The sequence below is a fragment of the Thunnus maccoyii genome, chromosome 9, assembly GCF_910596095.1.
Source record: "Thunnus maccoyii chromosome 9, fThuMac1.1, whole genome shotgun sequence".
NCBI lineage: Eukaryota > Metazoa > Chordata > Actinopteri > Scombriformes > Scombridae > Thunnus > Thunnus maccoyii.
The window spans coordinates 17,141,269-17,167,293 of NC_056541.1; the positions used below are offsets into that span (position 1 = coordinate 17,141,269).

General features: G+C 39.8%; 1 protein-coding gene across 3 annotated transcripts in view; it reads right to left on the reverse strand.

The window, feature by feature from the left end:
* Positions 1–960: 960 nt before the first annotated feature.
* The window catches only part of agtpbp1 (ATP/GTP binding carboxypeptidase 1), a 29,181-nt gene continuing 4,116 nt past the window's right edge, over positions 961–26,025 (reverse strand). For 2 of the 3 annotated variants that reach the window (XM_042420770.1, XM_042420771.1), the window contains exons 4-26: positions 21,237–21,304; positions 20,670–20,733; positions 20,168–20,314; positions 19,857–19,988; positions 19,538–19,631; positions 19,326–19,363; positions 18,789–18,997; positions 18,498–18,675; positions 17,214–17,314; positions 16,315–16,431; positions 15,228–16,021; positions 13,829–13,912; positions 13,481–13,570; positions 13,140–13,288; positions 12,848–12,935; positions 12,377–12,521; positions 11,375–11,525; positions 10,345–10,525; positions 10,021–10,150; positions 9,134–9,265; positions 8,250–8,426; positions 6,919–7,070; positions 961–3,355 (exon numbers count right to left, since the gene is read on the reverse strand). In XM_042420770.1, the coding sequence (XP_042276704.1) occupies positions 3,175–3,355; positions 6,919–7,070; positions 8,250–8,426; positions 9,134–9,265; positions 10,021–10,150; positions 10,345–10,525; positions 11,375–11,525; positions 12,377–12,521; positions 12,848–12,935; positions 13,140–13,288; positions 13,481–13,570; positions 13,829–13,912; positions 15,228–16,021; positions 16,315–16,431; positions 17,214–17,314; positions 18,498–18,675; positions 18,789–18,997; positions 19,326–19,363; positions 19,538–19,631; positions 19,857–19,988; positions 20,168–20,314; positions 20,670–20,733; positions 21,237–21,304 (3,602 nt within the window). In that variant the 3' untranslated portion in view covers positions 961–3,174. The remainder of the gene's footprint in view (positions 3,356–6,918; positions 7,071–8,249; positions 8,427–9,133; positions 9,266–10,020; positions 10,151–10,344; positions 10,526–11,374; positions 11,526–12,376; positions 12,522–12,847; positions 12,936–13,139; positions 13,289–13,480; positions 13,571–13,828; positions 13,913–15,227; positions 16,022–16,314; positions 16,432–17,213; positions 17,315–18,497; positions 18,676–18,788; positions 18,998–19,325; positions 19,364–19,537; positions 19,632–19,856; positions 19,989–20,167; positions 20,315–20,669; positions 20,734–21,236; positions 21,305–26,025) is intronic. The other variant, XM_042420772.1, reaches the window with a different exon arrangement.

Below are 26,025 nucleotides of genomic sequence, written 5' to 3' on the forward strand. Positions count from 1 at the left end.
GAAGCCAGTGGAGAGAGGCCAATACCGGTGTTGTGATCATGTTTTCATCTTCCAGTTAGAAGACGAGCAGCTGCATTTTGTACGAACTGCAGACGACATACAAAGAATTACAATAGTCTAACCGAGAAGTTATAAAAGCATGAATCACTCTCAAAATCTTTTGGAGAGAGACAGGGCGTTATCTTGGCTAAAAGTCTTAACTGAAAATCTAGTTTTGAACTGAACTAATCCATTTATCAAATTAGAAGGAGCTGTCAAAAATCACACCAAGATTCTTCACAAAAGATTGGCTAAAGGGCCAAGATAACCATCAGACTCATCCAATAAGTCAGGTCATCCAAACATAATGATCTCAGTCTTATTTTCATTAAGTTTAAATCCATCCAAGTTTTGATATCTTTTACGCAGTTCAGCCAAGGCTCCATTGAATCTTTTTGTTTTTATAGGCAGATAAATTTGTACATCATCAGCAAAACAATGAAAAGTAATATGATGATTCTTGAAAATAAACCCCAAGAGCAGCATATAAAATGAAGAGGAATGTGTTCAAGAAGTGTGTTCAATGTTGATCTAGGAATAAAAAGTTAAAAAGCAAGAAATAATGACAGACATGTTTCTTACTCCCTTCATCTCACTTACACTCTTCCCAGTTATATTTTTCTCACAAGATTACACGGCAACTACAGCCTTAGAATATGAGCAATCAGGGTTTAACCTCAACCCAATTATCTAACATCTAGCATCTAGAAGGGAAATTGAAGGTGAAAAGAAATAAGACTGCTTACAGTTACTAGAGAAGGTTGAGAGGAAAGGTCTTCATGAGGACAAACATGGGCTGCATTTAATGTACAAGCGGTCAAGACTTATTGCAGTCTAAGTGTGACAAAGCACATAATCTCCTGTACTCTACAGTGCAGGTAAAAAACAAACAAACAAACAAACAAAAACAACTACAGCAGACAGTTTACCACATTCACATTTTATTTCCTTTATCTTCACTCTTAGCTTCAATTCTCAGCGTTACAATCAACTTAAAATGGGTTTCTATCTCTGCTTGTTTGCCCCCAAACAAAAATAAAACATAAGTAGCCCAGCATTGTGTTGACATTAACTGCTACGGACTAACATAGATACAACCACAACCACACACACACACTTCTCATATGGTATGGACATTATTTCACATACATTACACACATGTGCCCAGTACAGTGACCTCCCTGGGTTTTTAAGATGTTCATGAGTGACATTTAAAAGGAAGCAGAACCAAGAGAAAGATAGAAAAAGTGTGAATGAAAGAGGTTTTAGAGAGAAGGAGAAAGAGAGAGAAATGATTGGGGAGAGTGAAAGAGAGTGAGAGGGGATAATCAAATTTGAAAGAAGGAGCACACTGTAAGAGCATTAGCTGAGCTGAATAATGGAATAACTTAAACTTGTGCACGCACGCACACACACACACACACACACACCCATACACACACTTGCCTCATATACAAACTGGTTGCATCCCAGAAACAATACTTAATAAATTACAAAATAAAAAAGCCATGCGCTAGCTGCACAAATGCAACAGAAATGTACCATCTCTATAACCAGAGAAAGAAAATAGTTACTCTCAATACAAAGCACCATCTGTTTTTTTTTTTTAATGCATGGGTCTCTTCTAAGCAAATCCACAAAACGTACACACAGACTGGAGAATAAAAAGGAAAAAAGAAAAAGAAAAAAAAATTCCAGTATAATTTTTTAAAACATCACAGCAACATCACCATCAGCTTTGGGCTGGGCTCTGAGAACTTTAAAACTAATGAGGTGATTTAAGTTGAGGTTTGCAAACTGTGACATATAGTGATGTTTCTCTTTGTTTTGTGTGTATAGTGTATATCCAAAGTGCAAAAAGAGTTTTCTGCTCTCTGCAGCTCATGCTTTTTTTTGTTCATCACTGCTATACTTGCTAACATTATAATACTGTCTATCATTAAAAACAATGAAAACACCGACAGTGCGTGTGGATATTTTACATTCCATCTTTATGTTTTACTGCCGCACGTGACCCAAGAAACTCAAACCGGACTGTGTTAGTTTGTGGTGTGTTTATAACTGCATGTCATGTAGTGTACGCGGTTTGTCTTTATAAAGACGTGAACATTCTATATTTATGTGATATAAATAGTTTTGGATAAAGCAAGGCAAACAGCACTTGGACAGACTGGCCATGTGCACTACGGCCGAAGACAGAGGGGTTACAGAGTAGAGGAAGAGAGGTTATAACTCAAATGTAGTTAAATCTGAGGTTGCACTACATAGGATGCTTTGGGTGACCGATGTTAACCCACAGCTGATATAAGATAAGGACATATCTGGTCATCCTGGCATCCCATGTAGACACCACTATCTTGGCTTGTCAGAAAGAAGGAAGGAGGCAGGGAAGGCCCAAAATGACAACAAAAGGAGTAAAAAGTTAAAGTGCAGCACAAGACTAGAGAAAGGGAAGAAAGGAAATATGAAGGCAGGTTGGTTAGATCTTTAAGTTGGTCATTTTGGGAGATCCAGTTTCCCTCAGGCCCCAAAATTTATTAGGGAAAACAGTACCTACACAGGCCACTAGCTCTAACACACTACCACAGCCTAGTCAGATAGCTGTGAAAGATGAGCAAGTGGGCGAGGGTTCAAGTTAAGGATCGGCGGTGCCTGCTGTTTGCTGCTCTGGCTAGCTATGTGAATCTCAGAGGCTATATGGTGTCTGAGGTCAAGGGTTACAGTTCATAGTTCATGAAGGTTATTGTGTGACAGTGATTTTTAGGTGAAAACATTCATTGAATTCCAATCTGTTTCTTACTGAAGGCTTATTTCTGAAGTGAAAGGAGGCAGGTGGAGTATGCACCTTCAGGGGCAGCACAGATGGCTCCAGTGGGCCAACAAAATCAATTTATCTGGGAAAAAAAGCACCCGAATGGTGCCATTTAAGCTACATACCATCATTTAGTGTGTATTTGATAGATTCAGGTGTATCTCTAAGCTATTTACTCACCAGTCTGAGTGAGAAGTGTAGGCTCTAAATGTTTACTATTTCACTGATTTTTTTTTTTAAAATTTAGGATCAGGTAGCAATTCAAGCATTGGCTGATTATATGCTCAAACTGCCTGATATGTACGAGATAAAGACCTCCGCTGTTAGTCCCTGTGATTTGTCTCAGAGTCAGACAGCTGCTCGAGGTGATCAGGATTCTCATGGACTTCGCCGCTGTGCTCGTTCTCAGGTTCGGCGTCCTCATCGTTGCTCTCTGCACTGTAGTCTATTGCCTCCAGAAAGGACGGCTCATCCTCCTCCATCACATAGGTGGTGCAGCAGCTGCTGGATAACAAAATAGAGTATCATTAACATGGGAACCATGGATGACGGACATTTCTCTGTAAGTCAATGATGTGAATAAGGCTGTCACAGCAAAGACTGTGCATCTCCATTAAAGGACAGGTTCACAATTTTTCCAATCTGTCCTAAAACAATATTCAGGTGCATGAGGAATTCATACAAAATGTAGGATTTAGAGCTGCAACGATTAGTTGATAATAGGTGATCGACAGAAAATTAATCTGCAACTATTTTGGCAATTGAATAATCATTTGTCATTTTTTAAGCAAAAATGCCAAAAGCCAGTTTCTCAAATGTGATGATTTCATGCTTTTCTTTGTCATACATGATGGTAAACTGAATATCTTTGAGTTTTTTGGACAGGTGGTCAGACAAAAACAGGGACATCTGAAGATGTCACCTTTGAATTTGTAACAATCATGTTTCACCATTTTATAGACCAAACAATTAATCAAAGAAATAATTGGCAGATTAATTCATATTGAAAATAATTGTTAATTGCAGCCATAGTAGGATTATTATTATTATTATTATTATTATTATTATTATCATCATTGTATTTATTTGGATTCTATATTTGGTTACTTTTTTGATCTGGTGTTTAGATTTAAATGACAAGTTTGTAGTATTGCAATCTGCCATGTTTTGTGTAACTTGAATGTTATAATAGCAAAATGCACAAAACATTTTCTAGATTAAAAATATAATATTTTAAAATCATAATCAAATAGCAGCTGCAATCAAATAGTGATTTTGTGCTCTGACTGGTGAGGCTGTTTTTTTTCCTGTGGGTCTTAATGGTTAAATGGTTGCTGGTTCTTTGAGGTTTTAGTGGCTTTAGTGGGTTTTTAATGGTGTTAATGGTCTGAAATGTGATCCCAGGGAGACAGTCGATCAGGGGGGCTCAGACAATGATCTCCCACCAAGCTCTCCAGTGTGTGAGTGCAAGAAAGAGAGAGAGAGAGAGAGAGAGAGAGAGATTGTGCATCAGTATATGTACAGTAAATGTGTATGTGTGTGATAATGTTTCTGTGTGTGTGTGTGTGTAATGATCTGGATGGACAGACTGTTGTCCAAACAGATAATGAGAGTTGTGAGTAAACGATTACAAGCCATTACAGAAATATCCCATCTCCCCTTTCTTTGGGTTACATTTTCTGTTCCCAACTACTGCAGTCATCTGTACCAATCCACACACAGTATGTACATCAAAACACTGACATTCACATATAGATAAACCTCCACTTCTCCAACCCTTACATAAACACCATCCCTCTCTGTCTTTCCTACACACACACACACACACACACAAATGCACCCATGTCCGTATCCACCCTTTTACACACTCCGAGACACTCACTTATTTGCAGACGCCTCCCAATGGCCACAATATCATTGTTGTGATGACCTATTAAATGGTAAGTGGTACCATACCAAGCCCCACGCATAAAACCATAAACCCTGGATGAGAGCAATCTCAAAGGATGCTCTCGCAAACACAAGCACCAGAACACTTTTGGAGTCCCTTAATGATCAAAGACATGAATGATGAATGAATATATCAATATGAGAGTAGAGCAGGTTATAGTAGGAGAGAGACCAGTAGAGACAGGGAGAGTAAGACACAGACAGAGGTGAGCATTAAGTGGTTTTGAGTATAAAGCCATTCTTCCTAATCAGCTGCTTTAACAAATCTTCGGAGGAAAGAACGCTGATGTTAAAAAAAAAGAAGAAAAAAAAAAGAAAGAAAAACAACTTTGGTGGTCACAGCTTGGGTTTGGCCAAGTTTAATCATTTATTTGCGGTGTTGAAGTGAAGTACAGTGTAATCTGTGTGGACCTCATATATCTGAACAGGGAATTTTAATAGAGGTGATTAAAGCCATGTGGCCATTTGTTAGGATGTAGAAGAGAATAGAGCTGGCTCATGGTTTGAAGCCATTTCTTAAATTATGAAGAATAAAGTCTCAAAATTGACTTCAGTGCCACTACCATTTTTTGAGTAAGTCTTTATTCTAATTTGGTTCAGGACTTTTGAGTTGAAAACCTCCTTATCATCATCCTTTAACTGTTACGTATGTTCAAGGTCCTGGTGATCAGAGGCTTGCTTTCACTGGAAAAGAGGCGGGTGATGACTTCACTACTTTTCCATTTATTGGATTCTTATAAGGTCAGAAGAAAATGAAAAACATATTTGAAGAAGGGCTTAAAAATGAGGAACTTATTAAAAAAAAAAAAAAAAAACCTTATAAAAAAATGTAATAGTCTGATCTAATAGTTTAATTGTTTCGTCTGTAAGTGTCAGAAAATAGGGAAAAATGTTGATCACAATTTCCCAACGCCCAAGAGGACGTCTTCAAATGTCTTATCTTATCCAAACCACAGTCTGAAACACCAAAATATTCAATCTACAGTCATACAAACCAAAGAAAAGCAGCAAATCCTCGTATCGGAGAAGCTAAAAGATTAACACATCAGCACTAATTTAGAAAGGGAAACATTGGCTGATTTTGCAGTTATTATTATTTTTACATATATAGCACAGGGGTCTGTTGGACCCCAACAATGAGGAAATAAATATAAAGTTAATTTTGGTTAGAGTGGGAGTTGTTTATGTGAATGCCAATACAGAGAAAACAGAGAGAGAGAGCAGAGCATTAAGTTGTGAACTCCAAGACAATAATCAAAGTGAAAGCAGTAATGAATCACAGCTGATAGTCTTGGACAAAGCAAAAGATGGGACAGGAAACAAAACGGGGACTATAAACACTGATAAAACTATAGTACTGGTTTAGCTAGGAGCAAGTCCAGTGAGATTTGGGTTTTTCACAGCTTAACAGATTCATGTCTGCCATTTCTTCTCTTCTTTCTCTGATATATTAAAGCTACAAGCGACTGTGCAGAATGGCACTAATCTGTAGGTTTCATGTGCAGTCAAGCCACACGGTACCGTCCTGTACCATCGACTGCACACTGTGGCGCTGAAAAGCCCCACCGTGCAGGTGTAAGCAGTTTCAACAAAAACAGAAATCTTCTGGCTATTTTACGCTCCATCTTAGAGAAATAATGACACTGCTGACAATTATTCATACCCATTCTTCCCTCACTCCAGAGCTTTCATTATATTCATCACACATGATCATTGATAGAATTTCAATGATGCTCGCGGCAGCCCTGCATAAACGCCGGCCTTTATTTGTTTCTTGAGTAGTGCTTCACAGGAGGGCCAGAGTGACAGTCACACCGTTAAGTATTAGTTCCAAAGGGGCATCGTATCTGGCAGTAATGAGGTTGTTTTGTGCAGATAAAAAAAAGAAAAACAAAGTCTGTAACAATTTTACTAATTTCCTGAATAGAATAGAAATTTGTTGAAAGTTGAAAAAACAGATATATGACAGCTGTAGTGTTAGCCTGGCTTCTTGTTTCTATGAGATCACAGACTATATTCCTTAACTGTGCACTGAGGTTTGTTTATGAGCTGTGTTTCTGTAGAGATCACTCTAAAGCAACACTCTCCAATCTCTTCTAAATATGTGTGTTTCTAACCTGGCCACTTTAGTATGTGTCCCAATGATATCGCTCTCCAGATCCAGCAGGTGTTGGTGGTTGCGGAGCCCCGTCAGCCTCTTCAGCCTCAGCAGGGCCACACAGAACTGGGCTCCCATCTCTTCTAGCTCTCTGGTGCCAATCTGAAGACCCTGGAGAGAGCATGGGCAAGGGCATGAAAGAGAAATAAAAAGGGTTTAGCAGAAGAAACTGTCACACATAAAAATGTTCATGACAGCTCAACTTGTATCACAAATACATGTATGAGAGCTCTTCCAATATACAGATATATTCAAAAAAAAAAAATTTTCAAAAGGCCAACATAAACTTTAAAATGGCTGCTGTGGTTTTTTTTTATAGCTGCTCTGGAGCCTGGGGATGGAGCTGCTGTCCATCTTCAAACGCCCCAATTCTCAATGCTGGAAAGCACTTACTGACGAAACATTTCATGTAGGAAGAGGATAATGTATTTCATTTGCAGGAAGCACATATTCAAACACATATGCAATCTCATATGCAACCCTGACAATGTCTCCACAGCACTGTTCAATCATGAAAGTAAATGAACAATTGTGCAAAGACTCTCATACACAGCCGACCCTGACCCCGACCCAATCAAAAAAAAACTTTCTTGTTCCTTTTTCCCCTGAGCAGAGCTAGGAACATCTAAGCTTGGCCTAGCCGCAGCGATATGCAGCCACAATTCAGTAGACATTAGTTCCTGCACATATGGACAAATACTTTTCCACAAATCAGTGGGGGAGCTGTTCAGTGCCAAAATGGCATCACAAGACTGCCTCTGGATTTGTTAGATGTTGATATTGGCAGAATTTAGGAGAAAGGAAATCAGATGGGGTGAAATGACAGAGAGAGAAGAAGAAAGGGAGGTAATGGGGTCAATAGAGAGGATGGGAAAGACAGAGGCAAAGCAAAAGGAGAGAGATGAAAGGACTGCTGTGCCACCTGGTGGACATTTGGAGATCTATGGGGGCACCTCCCTCTCACTTACAGGGGGGTGGACACAATAAAAACATAATATAATGAAATCAGACACATCAAGCAATAAGTGAATGCATCATTTGTGAAGCATAGTGCATAATGTGACTTGTTTGTTGAGATTCTGACGGAAAATAAATTTCTTCTGTTCGAATTTTGGCCCTTTTCTTCGACCCAATTACCTATAACACAAATTATGGCTTATCAGATGTGAACGATAAACACTGTCTTGACTCAATCTCAACAAAAGAACTAACATTAGAAGCTCCACAAAAGGTAGCATTTGATTGCAGGGCATGTTTTTTTGTTTGTCCACACCCTGTAAAAACACACACCTTATATTTGCCCTGGTCACAGCCACAGAGTGTGCTCTCCATTGTATAGCTGCGTTGTACTCCGATCTCTCTCCAAACAACCACGCGGGCGGTAGACTCTTTGGAGCGCTCCACAACAAAACTGCAGCTGCCCATGCTGAAGGCTGGGGCAATCTGGGAGAGGATCTTAGGAAGCGCCTGAAAAACAAGGAAAATGTTTAGGATGTCTGAGGGTGTGCGTGCAGTGCATCGGGAGTGGGGGGGTGGACGACAAAGAACATTTTGTAGTAGGGACAAATAATTGTGTCCAACAAAGACTCACTTATGTATAGAGCAGTTGCTTGGTAAAGCTGCGGTATTGACTGCTGTAATCCAAACTGTTTGCTGAGGGCTTGTAGCCCGAAGCTATGTGTCCACTAGGATACTCTGTATTTCACTGGCCTCTTTATTAGCATTCCTCTCAGAGAAAACTTTTTTTTTTTTTTCATTCCCAAATGCAGAGAGAAACAACACACTGATCTTCACCTGACAAGCTCGACTGATGAATGGAGATAAAAAGGTTTTCTACCACTGTTAAGTAAAATTCAAGGTGAATTATTGAAATTAAAGTCAAACATATATGAGCATGTTTTTCAAATAATCTGTTATTAGGCGAGGAGCAGGAATTGAATTTCAATGCGTATACTGGATACACGCGTACTGATATAACCTGCAATCTCTTGACTGAGGCTTTCCGCCTGAGTATAATTTAATAAAGGTGATCTCATTGAATTCAATGCAATTAATATTCACTGATGTGAGAATAGTAATTTAAAACATAGGAGAAGACAGAGAGTAGTAAGGAGGAGAGTCTGTTCATTTACTTATGTGTGTGTTACAGGCACAGTTTGTGTGTGTGTGCTCACCCTGTATCCAAGGTCCTCCTGTAGGTCACTGGATGTAGCACTGATACTAGACTGCCAGACAGTCTCCTTCACGCTGCAGCCGTACATGAACACATTCTTCTTTCTGGAATGACCGTGGTAGTCGCAAAACACCTGTGTATTCACACACAAAACACAGACACACAAACACAAACGCACACAATTACGTACATAGAAAGTAAGTAGAGGGAGAAAGGAAAGCGTTTATGATGTATTCTGAAAATTTGCCCTCTCTCCTTTTCCAAACTGGTTTACTGAAGCAGTAAATATAATCAATAAAAAATAATATGCTAAAATAATAAATACATAAAATACAATCAGGAGACACTTATCAGGAACAGTTAAAGTGGCTCCAATCAGTTTGTTCATGCCATCATCAATTACAACTAAAATTGTTGAATTTAATATTTAATTGCTGTAATAAATGACACAGTGTCGTGATGACTGTCTGATAGACTCGTGTCAGCGGAAGTATTCCTCAAAAGACATTTTCTGTGTGAACTTTAGGTCTGTTTGCAGAGGAAGACTTGCTGCCTCACTCTGCTTTGTGCCTTTAAGCTGTCACCCTTTTGCACAGTAAACAAATCTTCCACAAAAGGAATATCCCATTATATTAACTTGCTGACACAGTGTAGTACAGAGGCCAGCAGAGGCCGTTGTTTATTGTAACTGCGTTAATGTGTTAAATCTAATGTAGTGATTTATTGACGTGAAATTTAGTGGACTGTGGTGAACATGCAGTCAAATATAATGTGCAGCTGAAAAGGCAAAAATGGAGCCAGCATTAACAAGAAGTTAGGAAAAGATTCTATAGATTTTCTAAATGATGAAGCGTAAGTTATTGATGTCCAGTTAATTAGAGGTCATACCAGTGGTGCCCTTTGTATGTGTGCAAGGTACTGCAGCAGGCTCTTAGTGTGGAAGATGGTGGGGTGGAGCTCAGGATTGGGGTTCTGCCACTGGCGATTCAAATCCTCTCCACTCAGAGAACAACGATGACTACAGCAGAAAGGAGAAGGCGGAGGAGGGGAAGGATACAGAGAAGAGGAGAACAGAGCTAGAGAATCAAGAGTGTGTTTTAATACATGTAAAGCTGTGACCATCGTGCAGGCCCACATTTAGCTGATGTGTAGTCGAAAGCTGTGAATGTGTGTGTTTTCATTTCTGCCCATCTCTCGACTCTTTTTACTCACCTTCCATTTATAACTCCGTCAGGGTTGAGCATGGGGACTATCTTGAAGATGTAGGCCTCTCTAAGGCTGGCTGCCAGTGGACTGGTGCCCATCAGAAACTCCAGTGTGCCCTTCATTACCCAGCTGGCGTTGGTCTCCCCTGGGTGCACTCTGGCCGACAGGAAGATCAATGGACGATTCCCTAAAGAGGGAGAGTACAGTGCCAACGCAAATACAAGAAAAAAAATACAAGAAAAAAAAAGATTCTTCAATTTAAAGTTTTTCACAGTTGAGAAGCAGCATCAGTGAACTACAGAGAACTGTAAACCTATTTAGGAAGAACTGGCATGTCCTGATCCCCCAGGGTTGTTTTCATGTTGTACTATTCTCCTTAATGTTCTTGTGAATATAAGCGAAGAAGACTGTGGATGCAGTTGAAAGCTCTGAAAAGACTATATTAACCTTTAATCTTAAGATTATTTTGTTACATTTAGAGCTACCAAAGGTCAAGAATGAACTTCCAAGATCAAAACAAGATTAGATTTGTCAGGAAGTCTGTTTGTCTAAGATGACAACACACCCGGCTGAAAGCTGCCAGCTGTTTTTAAAAACACATTTTGACACCTACGTGAGTTTTCATAACAATGTGATCATGATTTTGTTGCACAGTCACCAATTTTTCAGGACAACTGAAAGTTTTCTAGGACATTTAAGCCAATTTTGTATAATTTTCATCATTTTCCTCTTAGTTCCAGTACTGATTTAAAGGGAGTCCTCGGTATATAACAAACAAAACATATCAAGCAGTAATAGTATTCTGTCAATCAGTTGTACTATTGTTCAGATTTTAGTTTAAATTTAAAAGCCTGAAGATTAGTTTGTTCCCTTGTAGACATGTCCAGCTGATTCCAGATGGTGGCACCATGATTGGAGAAGCTCAATCAATATTTTTTCCATTTTTTCAAGATGTATGAGAACCCCACAGATGAGACTGTTCTGTGCCAATATGAGCAAAAAAGATATATGCAGACAAACATTAAGGTATACTTACTAAACTGACAGATATGATCATTGGAGTTGGACTCTGGCATGGCGGTGATGGTGAGAAGGGGGCAGCTGTTTCCCCCCAGAGTTTCACACAAAATGTCCTGTCTCAGGTAGATCTGAGGGGTCCTCAGAGCCTCCAGCTTAGACAGGTGCATCTAAGGGGACAATGACAATGACTTCCATTTGAGCCCCATTCCTCTTGAGTTCTCAATACATTATTGTTGCATTGTTATACTGGCTGCTTACTAGGTCACTTGTGACTGAGTAATTCAGACATTGGCCTTTCCTATTGTTGCCTGTATTATAAACAATTTCTGCATAGTCACTCGAGATAAAGGGAGACAAAATGTAATTAGAATAATATAACTATTGACTTTATGAGTGTATAAAAGTTTGAGAGCACAGTAGATATCAGAGCTCATATAGATTACAAAACAGTGGAGTTAATCAAGAGGCAGGTGTCTCTGGGGTCACACTGGGGGTGTGGGAGGTGTAGCAATAGGAGAATAGAGTAATTATTACTGCAGGAACGCATGCAAACGTACAGGATGAAGTACTGCAGCACCAAAACAACAGTTAAACATTCTGTTTAAGAGCATAATAAAAATATTATTACTACATAGTGGGTATCATGAGAATTTATAGGACAGAACAAAAGCACAAAAACTAGACAACATGGTCAAGAGAGTGGATAAAATCTAGAAAAATGTACATTACTAAATGCTAATATTGTCTAGAGCAGTGGTTCTCAAATTTTTTCCACATCAAGGACCCCTAAACTGACACAAATTAGTCGTGCATCTGAAAAGATATTTGCTTTTAGATCTTTCAATACAGAAAGTGTATGAATCCCATGACCAAAATTGTTAAACATTCTGTCACTGTGTCACTTATGGATGGAATTATAGTAAAAATAAATTATTCCTCGTTTTGCTGGGGACCCCTGGAACCCCACTATGAGAACCACTGATCTAAACGACAACAACCCGTGATAATGTAATACTACCTTAAGAGAAGAGTATGTATATGGGTAGTGGTAGGCAAAGTAGCAGACATCATCCTTATGGCTGAAGTTTGTACTGAAGGTCAGTGTATAATAGGACTTCCCTTTCTGACCACCAGCTGCAATGGAGCTCCTGGCAAAATGGTTCCTGTGAGGAAGGACGAACACTTCATGAGAACATGCTTTTTTTTTTTTTTTTAAACTTTTGGTGTTGTTATGTGTCACCCTTTCTCCCATAAAGAATGCTTTTAAAAAAATCGAACAGTGCTAAGTACATTAATGTGATCTCAAAACCACTTCACTTCGGTGGAGCAATCTGTAAAGTACTTTGTAGAGAGTACTTGTCTTATATGTCTTTTACATTTAAACTCCTTCAACTGTAGCTGTAACACACATTCAAATTGTTAATCATGCTTTTCCCATTAATATATCCCCCAGGTGCGGTGCAATCTGAGAACTGGTGAGTCTACTTACTTGTAGTAACAGATGTCTGTTCCTGTTCTGACCCAGCGAGGCCTGCCACTGATCGCTTCCTGCACAGAGTACATCAGCACCTGCATGCCTGCACATAGACACACAGACACACACAGACACACACAGACACACACAAACACACACAAACACACACACAAATGCTAAGAATGTTTGAGACTTTGTCTAATTTAATGTAATAGTTACAAAAAATACAAATTTTCTGTAGCTCAGACAGAGAATGAAAAACTGTGGGTCTTTCTTTTGGTTTTCATCTGATGTTCTGTAATCTCACCGTAGTTGAACTGGCTGTTGGACTTCTCACAGTTGATGATGTTGAAACGATAGGACGTTCCCACACGCATGCCGCTCACTTCAAAGTAGAACCACTGGTGGTAGTGATTACTGTTAATGTCCGAGTTCAGCACGAGGTCATACTCATATCTGGAAAAATACCACAATACCACAACTTTTTATCTTATTTCTAATTTAGGTAAGAGGTTGGTTAAATCTTGCAAGACTACTTCACTACAGCCTTAACTGTTGATACAATTAAAGCTGTTTTATTACAACTCTACATCTAATTTTGGAGCATCTATTAATTCCAGTGCAACTGATGTGACAATAAATGCTTACTTTCTAACTTGAACTGCCTTTCTGAGGTTGCCAGACTCGAACTGAGAGTTGAACTTCAGTGATTCGCCATCATCTTCAATTACAGGACAACTGAAACGCAACACAAAATACAATATTTAGGAGGGACAAATAAGTCATTGCCATTTACGTAAATGCTGAATAATATGAATGATGAGTTGAGCTAATCTGCTTTGCGAATGTCACAGCTTTCAACATTTTCAGAAAAAGGACAAACTATAGTTTTGGTCATTGGGGTAGCACTTTAACAAAAATGCTGAATCACCAGTGAGGGCTTCTTCCTGATAAATGCAATGCTTTACATTAGTAGATCTGATCAGAAGGACTCACCTGGGAATGTCCAGATCATAAACTACTTTATCCAAGATGTCGTTAGGGTGAATCAGCCTCTCAATATCCTGGAATATCTTAGACCTGCGAGGTTAGAAGTGCAGGACAAGCTAATGGTTAACACAAAGGATGGAAAAGATGGTTGACAAATGGAAGTTTTTCCTCCCACCCTGTAGATCACATTCTGTGGCCAAGGCTCACCGACTGCATAGTGACTTTTGATTGTCATGCAGCACTCCAGAATGAGACCACATGATAGCAATTTGTAAATTTATGCAAATAATGCCTGACAATTCTAAAACCTACTTATTAAAAAGGTCTGTCTGGAGCCCTGAAAGTCAAGTTTTAAATAGTGCAGCTAAAAAATCTTGTACAGCTTCAAACTATTCCAAATACAAAATATTTTCACTAAATCTTGTTATATATATATTTTCTGGCATGGAAAAAATGGTAATACATTGTAGTTTATTCCCTTTTTCAGTTTTATTCTCTTCCTTTTAAAGGTTCTATATATAAGAATTGTGAAGCAATTTACATGTATTAATTGTTTTTTTATTGCCAGTGAGTGAACGGGTAACATAACTTAAAAAATGACACCTTCCCCGACTTTCTCAGTTGCCTATATCAGCCTGTGGAATGATTTCTATGTGAGGGACTCTGGACTTTTTGTTCATGAAAATCCAAAGGATGTGAAGTTTTTGCATGCTCCCGAGTGCCTTGCCTCTCTCCCGCTAATGTCAACAAACGACTGGCAACCACAACAAAAACTGTGTTAACTTATCCGACTAGAAACACCCTGCAGATATTGGCTCTCCAGCTCTGTTACCCACCAGGTTGGCTGGTGGCTAGCCGCCTAACCATGCCAGCTACAGTACCTTGTTTTTTTGGAAGTTGAGATGGCTCGCTGCCTCCGTCGACCACCACACATTTCACAACAAAATGGCAGCGTGTTGCTCCCTGGGCCACAGCATGCTGAGCCTACCGGTGCTTAGTAAACACAGTTGGTGGTTTGTGGGTCAGGTCTGAGTGGTTGATTAACGCATATTTTTGCAGGTTGGGTGGTGCGGATTGGCTCTCATAATGCGTCGGGTGGGTGCGGGTATTAAAAAACCCTGACCGCATCACTACTGGCCAGTGGCCACAGCACAGCAGGAGCCTCTGTGTGAGTGTTGGTGTGTGAGCCAGTGTGTGCACGTACAGCAGGGGGGAGGGACTGACTGGTACATTTTTACTCAGAAAAATCATGTTACCATGTGCATCACTAATAATAATAATAATTATGACTCTTATATATAGAACCTTTAAATGCATGATTGCTGATTTACAGCTAACATTACTATAATCTGTATATCTTTTTCAATTTGCACACTTTAAATGGCTTTTGCTAAGAATGTCTCACCTCTGTACACCATAAACTCTCTCAAGAAGGTGTTCTCTAAATGTTGGGGCCACATGGCCAAAGTAATCTGGGTAAGCCACTTCAGCATACTGGGGTACAGAATGTGTTCCCTTCACCATCTCCACGTAAAGGTCAGGGTCATGCAGCGGGAGGAGCAGGGCCGTGTCTGGTACCTCCAAAACTGCTCCTTCCCCTCCCTCATCCTCAGGACCCTCCGAACCACAATCTGAACCCCAGGTACTGCTGCCTCCTCCTCCTCCCACACGACGGTTAGCGATACCTCCCAAAAGCAGAGGAGACTGTATGTGTCTTGTAGCATTGACTGGAGATCCTTCTTGTTTGACTCCTTTTACTTCTTCTGCATTTAGAGGTCCCTCCCCTTCTAGAGAGACACACTCCAACACATGTGCTAGTTCCTGATCTATCCTCTGCCCTTGGGGAGGAGGCCTGCCGAGGGAGGACAAGGTCGAATGTGTTTCTGGGGAAGGAATGTGGGCCTCCTCTTTTTTGTCTTGGTCCTTGGTGAGGTGGATTGTGTCCAGTTCTAAAGGTGTTAGAGGAGCAGGGGGAGTAGGAGGAGTAGGAGCTGGAGCAGAGGGAGGCGGCTGCGTTTGTTGTCCTTTGGTTGGTTTGCAATCCTCCTGAGAGCTTGGTGTGGGGACATGCTTTGGGGACAGGGCTTGAGCTGTGGGCACTATGATTGGCCGAGTGGATCGAGTTGAGGCTGATGATGAGGAGAAGGATGATGATGAGGATGTGGTGGAGGCACTCCTAGAGCATTCAAAGTTATACCCCTGTAAGAATCAGATACACTGATGTAAGATACGTCGATAGTTTTTCTTTTACATGTGGTCGTGTTGTAGACAATGTCTGTTTCATACTTATTTATTCTTACACACAGACACACAAGAATACTGATTGTGCCAAAAAGATTTTATCAGTACACACTATATGTTACCACTTCTTATGCTTATGCTGATAATGAACCAATAGGCTGTAGTCAGCTTGAATTCATATTGGTTTAAATGGATGTTTTGGTACATTTTTCAACAGAAAAATCATGTTACCATGTGCTCAAAATGCTGACCTGGAAGTCTTCAGATAGCTCCAAGAAGAATCGCTCATAGACCCTCAACTCCTCAAAAGGACGGCTAGGGCTCTTTTTGGGATGCAGCTTGTTTAAGTCTGTCTCTATGTCATCATTCTGATGGAAAGGACACAAAGGAGCAAACACATTTGTTTAAATGCAAACTTCAGACAGTGTGTTCTGTGGTTCTGCTCAAGTCTGCTGGTCTGATGATTTTAAGATGGAGGATAAAAGGAAAAAAGAACTACAGCTAATGAGAAAATTGTAAATCTTGTGTAAAAAAAAACCCACCAAAACACACTTATTTTGCATGACTTGAAATCAGCATCAGTATTTTGTGTTTATTCTGGGGGGGATTTTGTAAACCCTGAAAATTTCCTGAGCGGAAAAGTCCCTTTCTTACTCATAATCTGTTCGGACAGAACAGTGTTTTGATTATATCAGTAATGGCCTCGTGTCAGACACTGTTGGCGTGTTTGGCATAGTGTTTGTTTGGCACTAGTTGGTGGTTTGTGGTTGGTGAGTTATGACTGCCCTCTGTTGGAAAGTTAGAGTAGTGCAACTGGACTATATCAATATCAGCTCCAGATAAAATCCTGACACATATAAGTTCAATCATTAAATGACAATCTCTGGAGATTCAATCTTGTATAATGAAAAAGCCCTCAAATATCAGTAACAGAAACATAACGGCTGAGGTTTTTCAACAAATGGTCTACTAATGAATTAATGTCCTTTAGCCGATTAGGGACAATTACATTACGTATATATCACAACTCTGAGTTTGATCTTAAATCTATACTCTTCACTGTTTCTGTTTAACACCTACAACAACGTACAGAGAAAAGACACTCAACATTTTAAAGTTTTTTAAGTAAGTTCAACCCATAATGCATTACCGCAGCGCAATGGTCCTTTTCATCCTCTTCATTCTCAGTGTCATTCTCTGTGTCTGCCTCCATCTCCTCGTTATCGTCACTGTCATCCACCACATCATCCACTGGGTACACACACACACACACACAACTTATTAGGTGAACTGTCCTTAAAACTGACATACCTTACATTTGGCTTTTTTGTCACCCACAAATGTATTATTTCTGTGTAGAACTGACAGATAACCAGTTTAATAGAACTCAGCTGATTTTGCTCACTGAGTTTCATTTCTGTGCCGGGAACAGAGAAAATGTTAACAAAAAGATGTGAGCAGCCATGATCAAGAGATGAGTGAGAGATTTAGAGGACAGAAGAAATGTTGAGTATATTTCTTCAAATACACTGAGCTGGTGATCTCACCGACAAGTTGATGTAACAGCAGTAGCTTACAACGTTTCGCTGTTGTGCACGGCTAGGTTCACTGACACCACTGATATTTTTTGGAAATAATAATAGATTCAGCAATAGGACATTGTGCTGAGGCTGAGGCAGTTACTGGCCAATTATAGCTGTCAAAAAATTATATGCTATATATCACTATGATTTGCTATGATTTTGCACTCCGAAAAAACACAAAGGGGGGAAAATCAATAAACTAAAATATGTGGACACCTACACCATCAAGCAGGATCCCCTGAGCATAGTGCTACATGAACAAGATTTTGATTGGACATTTTTAGTTTCAGATACGATTCAGTGAGGACAAAAGGTGTTATTTCACCAGACTGCCTGTGGACACAATGTAGGAAGCAAATTAGTCGAGTACAGTGCAAGTACACAAGTCTACTAGTGAGCAAGCAAGCACTACATGATGTACACTACACATCGTCAATCCAATGATGTGTTAGTTTAGTGACAGTAGAGTATGAGAGCGAGGCGAATGAGAAAGCAGTACGGAGTGAGTCTATGTATTCTGAGCATGGAGTCGTGTCTTACGTACGTCTTACCCTTCTTTAAGGGCTTGTTGCAGAGCTGATGACTTGGTCTTCCTGTAAGGCACATTGTGTGTAGCAGTGTCAAAAGCATCGCCATTAACAATTTAGTCCGTCTAGCGATTATAAGCACTACTTGTGTGTGTCTGTGTGTGTGTGTATGCAGGATTGGATTTGTATGTTTGTGTCTGTCTACGCTGTGTAATAATCGATGAAGGACGTGCACATACACAGTGATCAGCTGGGGCACACTCTAGTGATGTGTGTGTGTGTGTGTGTGTGTGTGTGTTTCTGTGTATATGTCTGTGTTCTCACCCCCAGGAGGCTGGCTATACAGTTGTGCCACAGGCCCTACAGCAGGAACATGTGGCAGCTGGTAATGGAAGGCTGATTTGATGGTGGGCAGAGGCAGACGGTTCTTAGGAAAACACTTCCTCATGATTAGACTTGAAGTGTTGACCAGAGGATCCAGAGTTCGCACAGGGAGGCACTCCTATGGAGAAAAAAAAAAAAAAAAACACAAGTGGAAAGTAGAGTGTAGGCGAGATTGTGTTTGTGCCTGTGTGCTTTAATTGCTTATCATGTGCATGTAACATTCTCACTCACGGTGGATGAGTTGTAGAGGATCCTCATGCCATCAGCCTCTACGAATGCTTTCCTGCCGAGCTTGATGTTGGTGATGTTCCTGAGGCAGACCAGCAGCCCTTTGCGAATGAGCATGTGGCGATGCCGCGTGTCATTGCGATGCCAATCCAGGTACAGTGCTAATAAGATGGGCACATGGCCGCCATCCACTGCACGGCGAGCGTTAGTTTCTGCATGTGGGAGTGGAAGAAGGAGCAGAGAAAGCAATGAGAAAGAGCATCTTACACCTGTAGCCTTGAATGAGGAGAAGCATGGGAGAGGTAAAAAAGGAAAGCAAAGTATAGCAAGGGGTATGTTGGGGGTCAGGTAATTTGAAATCCATGTTGAATGATCAATTACTGTCTTTTCTTCCAAGGCAGAACAGAAAATCAGTCAGACAGACAAGGGGTTAATAATGATGGAGGTGAGATGAGGCAGAAAGGAGCTTTCCTGCATGGACGATCACTATGCTACACTACATAAGAGTCAAAAGTCAATGCTACAAAGCAAATTACTCACTGGATTTGAGCAATGCTCCCAGTGCGTCCAGAGCTACCCTGTTGATTTAGACACAAGGCAAATGGGTTACATGGTCTGCTGAACAAACGTCAATGACAAATGTTAAAAAAAAACTCTGTCAAAAAGAGATCAAGGAGATATAGCTTGTAGATGTCACTAGTTTGTTATTACACAACATTCATGCTGACCCATTAACGGAGTCAACTGCTTACTTGAGTAGGCTGGTGTTCTTCTTGCTGTACGGCGCAACAATCTTGAGCATAAGTTCCACCACTCCATTCTTGCCCATTGAAATAGCATTCACCGCTTTACAGACAAATAAATGAGGAGATATCAGGCAAAAGTAAAAAAATAAACATCCAATATCACCTACTGGGTAACAACACCAGTATATATTTACAGGATTTTTACCAATTTGCTGTCTGCAGTACCATTAAAATAGTATTTTTGGATAATGACCTGCTTGAACTCAAAGAGAGAAAGGTGACATTTTGAGAAGTATAGAGTATTTCAAAGTTTAAAATGACTTACAGTTGGCAGAGTAAACCCTGAGAACCTGCAGACAGGGCAGAAGCAGCTTGGCATTTTGTAGGTTCTGTTTTACTAAGTTGACTGTGACGTTCAGAGCCCCGCTCAGACGTGCCTTCACTCCAAACTTTCTGTCTGAAAACACAGAGGTTCAAAGGTCAGTATGATTTCCAACCTTTTTTTTTGCAAAACATCAAATAACAATGCAGTTTTATCAACATAGACCTGACTTAATCTGATATTCTGAACATATAACATAGCAAAACAATTAGAAAAGACATGAAAGCAAACATACATACAGACATTAAATCTACCTTTTGGGCCAACTTTGGCCAGCAGTGAATGAAGCTGCAGCATGAGTTCCTCACTGGGAGGCAAATCTTTACTGGCAGTGATCAGAATCTGGAATAATATTCCCGTTCCTCCTTTGGACACAAATACTCCCACCCTTCGACCTCTGCCTAACACAGAAAACAACCAATAAAAAAAACATTAGATGTGAGAAAACATAGATGAAATGGGGTCAGAATAACTGGGTCAGTAGAAAGTATGGGTAGCCAGGAATTTGCAATGGAAATTAGAGAAAACACAAACAGTAACATATTGCTACATTATCAGTCCCACCTGAAGTTATTATTTATTTCACATCACTATTAACTAGAATTGCAAATTGAGTCACACAAGCCATTAGAATATGTTTACCACTCCTCTACAGTGGTTAAATTAGCAAATGACAAGTGCCCACCAGGTGATTATCCAGCAAAGGAGTAAATATTGCAATCAGCTCTCAAAATCAGGATATGACATTCTACTCACCCACAGTCATCAGTTCACTGAGAATGCACAGGATGTTCAGGGTCGTCTGGACATCTCGGGTATTCTGTCAAAGTCACACACAATACAATTAACAATATACATTGTTGGTTACAAAATGTGTGCAGTTGCCTCACAATCAAACACACTGATCAATCTGACATCAGTAGCAGCTGTTCATACAAATGCTTTTTCTATTTCTTTGCATGCCATGTGAAACAAAGAGCTTATTCTGGCAAAGCTCGCAACATGGATGTCTATATGATCAAGAAGACGCCTCAAAGGGAAGGAAATACATCTTATAAAGAACTGACTGTTTCATATTTTGTGCAAATTATCCTAAAAATACAAAGTAGATACAAAATCCTAATAATTACAGCACATGCATGCAATGATTTGAGTGCCTTTTTGCCCTCAGATGAGCCTCTTAGGCTGTTCACTGCCCTCAAAAAGCTCCACCTGGAGTTTGACTGTCTCCAGATGAGTTAGGAAAAATACTGTGTGGGTTTTAAGCGTTGCTATGTACAGAACTGCACCACCATGGAAAGTTGTGTTGATGAGTGGGCTCACCTCCAGTGAAGCCAGGATAACCTCCATGCCACTGGAGCCTTTGGACATCACCTCCTTTCCACTCTTCTCTGTAACACATGAGGTAAAAGCATCAGAAATGTGAAGATAAACATGCATCTGTGCAGAACTTCTCACACAAGCGTAGTGAGGTCTGTTCTTGGTACTGCAAGTTGTCCTGCACTGTCCACTGTGCATGGCTGTCTGTATCTATTGCATCAGAGGAACACATTGTTACATTGTGTCAAACGTTAGTTTCTGCACATATGAGCTTTGCCATTCTCCTCTTGCAAACTGTCCTTGTCAACAACATGTGAAGTAAAAAGATTTCTCTACAACCTATTCTGCCTGTTTTAGCTTCCTTTCAACACTTCCGCACTTCTTTAAACCATACCCTTTGTTTGCCCTGTAATTTAGGAGCTGACAGATTCCTGTCCTCTTTGAAGAGGTGTCAGTGAGTGGTCCTGTCCTGTACTTCCATGAAGCAAATGCAACCTCTCCAAACACAAACACAAACACAAGATGGGAACAGACACTGAATTCCTTCAACCTTTTCAAAAATGTCCTCTTGAGACCAACAGCAAAGTTTATAGATAAGAGGACAAAAAATATTTTCTAAAAAAATAAACAAAATCTAGAAAGGCCAGATAGAAATACAAACACACTGTCAGATATTTTCCATGGCAAGAAACTCCTGCAATGTGCTCAGTTCATATCAAATAACCTAGCTGGAAAGTTGCATCACTTGAAGTTGATCTTACACACGTATAGGTTTTGAGTGTCTGGCGTTACTGATTAGGGGCACACTTTGACGGTGCAGGTGCAGGTGAATATGGAAGTGAAAAGTTTTAAGTATTGATTCTTCACGATTTCTGAACTTTCACCGTAAAAGCATGCGAAAGTTCAATTATAGACCAGAAACACAACTGATGTGTGTACACACGCCCACATTTTCCACAAACACACTCGCACAACTATGTGCATGGGTGTGTGAACACATACACACATGTCAGAGACTTGGAGAGCAGTAAACCTGTAACACATTTCTGTCATGCCAGACTTTTTAAAGCTCTTCAAAACAGAATGGCATTTCAACACTAATCATCAAAAACAAAACAAGGAGAGGATACCCAAAGAAGCATTACTGAAAAATATTTAATAATAATGATAAGTAATGATTATTTGCTGCAATTCTAACCATTTTCATATTGGGCATTTAGAGTGTGCATGAATAGTGCTTAAAAAATTACAGCTTAATTCAGAGTGACAAAAAAGTAGAAATCACCATTCAAAAGTTAAGAAGATCTGCACAATAACCATTAGATTGTAATAACTGTAGTGATAATTTAACTCATTACCCATCACTTATTACTTTTCTTGTGATTGCAGCTATTAGTCAACTAAGGCTGATTGCTAAAAAGGGCTGCACATAAATAACAGAGCTGTAGCATAGAGCTGTTCTAATTTCCACTCCCAGTCCTCACCTGACCCGAGGAAAATAAAATATCTGAAATATTTAAAACAAAAAGTGCCCCTTGAATTTGCATGGATTTTCACAAAAAAGCATTATCTCTATTTTCGACAAGTTAAATATAGCCTACCTCAAGCTATTCTTGTATCTTTCATCATTTTGAATCCTACCTGGTGAGTCCGGGTAGACCACAGATTGAGAGTATTTCCTGGTGTAGCGGTGCTCCATTTCATAGGTAAATAACTCAAAGTTTATCAGAGCCTTTTTTCCAAATTCCCAACTTCTTTGCCTTTGGAGACCCAAAACTGTGCAATGATTGTCTGCAGTGTGAATCTAAACGTTTGACTGTTTGATAATCTACATGAAACCAAAAGGCAAATCACTCTCAAATATTTCACTGGTATTCCTCTGTCCTTCTGAGACTAGTTCATCTACTCCATCTTCCAGCTCCAAAACACTGAGCTACGAGGGCAGGACTCTATGAACCTAGTAATCAGCACCTCCCCTAGCACGCCACCAGAAACTAAACCACCAAACTGATAACTGTATACCTCTCATGCCTGCTCTGCTCTTTCTCTTGCCTCTCCCTTTCTCCTACACAGCACTGGGTGGAAAAACTAGAGCTGCCATACTCCAAAATGAAAACCGACACTGAATTTCTGATAGCACATGAGAGTGAAAAAAAGAGAAACGCTGCCTCTAAAACTGAACTGATTCTCCACTAAACTAAGCCAAAACACAATTCTTTTGTATCTTTTATTTTATCTTTTCATCAGATGAAGATCCACCCACAACTCGTGACTTTCCTTTCTTTCCATCATCCTTGTTCTTTCTCTTGATATCCCTCGACTGCCCACTAACCTCCAAAGACTCTGAACATGAGACAGTACAGCAAAGCCCCTCCTGGGGTGTAAAATTACTGCGAAGGGTCATAGACCCCCCGCTTCAGCCTAAACGTCAAACTCATACACATCTCAAGTTGAGGCTGCAGACAGAGTGTGACATACAGCCGAGCAGCTGATGAGAGAGGAACAGCTGATATATCATGATTGAAAGGGTCACAGACAGAAGCCTTTCCACTGTGCCCATCAGTCATGATGGATTAACCGCTAGTTTCCTTTGAAGGGGGAGGAAGGAATGGATTGTAGGAAGAGGAATGACGAAATTCAGGAAAAGTGAGAGGGAAGCAATTCAAAGCACAATGTTTAGGATGCCTCTAGGCTCAAAATACAACGTAATTATTCAACAGAATTCTTCATTCACACTGTAGCTTCCACTACAGATTGACTCAAGTGATTATAAGTGCCCTTTAAAAAAATCCACACTGAAAATGCTTTAGTGCCACTACCTTGAGTCTAAGTTCATCTATGAGCGACAACTATAAGTATGGAGTTTGTAGTTTAACATCCTCATGGGGAAACATACAGTTCTTGTAGCAAACATTTTCCTGCTGAATAACTGCTGAGTTCCAGCAGTTATTCTTCCTTTGAGTAAAAAATAACTACTCAATGGACTTTGATTAATGAGTAAGTCTGTAACTAACAATTACTTTCATTACTGATTATTCTGTCAATTATTTGATTATTCTTTCCATTAACCCTTCCAGTTCCAGCCTAACGTCGACATGTGTCTCACAATCTGTCAACATATCAATAGTTATGATCCTTATGAGCAAAATTAGCTATCATACTTGGTTGTGATTCCTCCCGTATTGTTATTGGATCCAAGCAACAAATATGCATAACAGTTTGGTTGTGTCCCATTCTCATTAATGGGGGCTTTAAAGAGTTTACTAAACAGTGCCTGTGTTATTTTATTGGTTATAATGCTTTAGTAAGTTATTCACATCATAGGTGTTGAGCCTTGAGCCCTGTGAAGTCAAAGAGATTACTGTAGTGACATGGATTGACTTGAGTAAAAGTTACTCTGAGTAAATGTTTGTTATTGTACTTTTACAGCTATGAGCCTGTTCTGAGCCCATCATTTCTTTTAGCTACACCAACAAGCTTGCATATTTCCCTGATTAGTTGGATTACTGTTCTGCAAATGAGCCATCATATTTGACACTTCAAGAATTCTAAGAATATGCATTTTTATCAAAGAATGTAATGCAGTTTTTGGCCTGAGATTGAAAGGAGTAATTAATCAATGAATAAAATAGTAAAAACGCGAAGTAACAATGTCCCACAGTACAAGGTGACATATTTAAATTGTTTGTTTTGTCTGACCAACAATCCAGAACCCAAAGATTTTCAATTTACAATTATAATAACCTGAGAAAAGCAGCAACCTCACATTTCATAGGTTGGGACCAGAGAAAGTTTTGTATTTTTCCTCGACTATTTACTTAAAAGATTCTCAAAAGTGTTAAAAATTTTCAGTCAGTTGACTAATCAATTAATTGACTAACTGATCTAGCACTAGATGTCACTTGTATCAAAGATTTTTAATCATCCCAGCAGAGAGGCACCCTGTTAACACACTCATGTTTCAGTCTGTTCTACACAGTGATGCGAAACAATGCCTTCTTCTGCTATGAGATCTTCTTGTTCGCTCTCCTTTCAAAAGAGTAATCAGAGAACCAGTTCAGGGGACACTCTGTCAATCCATCCACACGTTGACTACCGGTGCTCTGACCCATCTCTATTTACACAGCAACTGCACTGGACACGTTTTCAGTAAGCCCCTCCAGCAAACTACGATTGCAAATTCTACCAATCTCTACAATATTTGCAGGCTTGCAATTTTGCAAAATTCCTGCAATTTCTCTGCATTAAAAGGTGATACTAGAAGATGCTGACATTCAGTTCAATTCAATTCAGTTTTATTTATATAGCGCCAAATCATAACAAAAGTCATCTCAGAGCAGGTCTAGACCATACTCTTAAATTTACTGAAACCCAACAATTCCCCCGTGAGCAAGCACTTGGCAACAGCAGCAAGGAAAAACTCCCCTTTAACGGGAAGAAACCTCAAGCAGAACCGGGCTCTAGGTGGGCAGCCATCTGCTTTGACCGGTTGGGTTGAGAGAGAAAGAAAGAGGGGGAGGGCATCAATATATCATTATAAATTTAATGTCCATACCTTGTGATGAGAATGAAAGACAATTGCAATGAGTCCATCAATATCCTCTATTTTCTATTGATATTGTGTGCAACCAGGTCGGATTCACAGAGATTTGTTTAAGCCATTACGGCACAAAGTAAGCCTTTCCAAACAAAACTTGCTTTATTAACTCCTCATTTACAGTTAGGAAGGCTCTTCAACCTCTCCTCTCATCATCAAAACAAACTCCAAGCCATTGACTGGAAAAAACGGCAA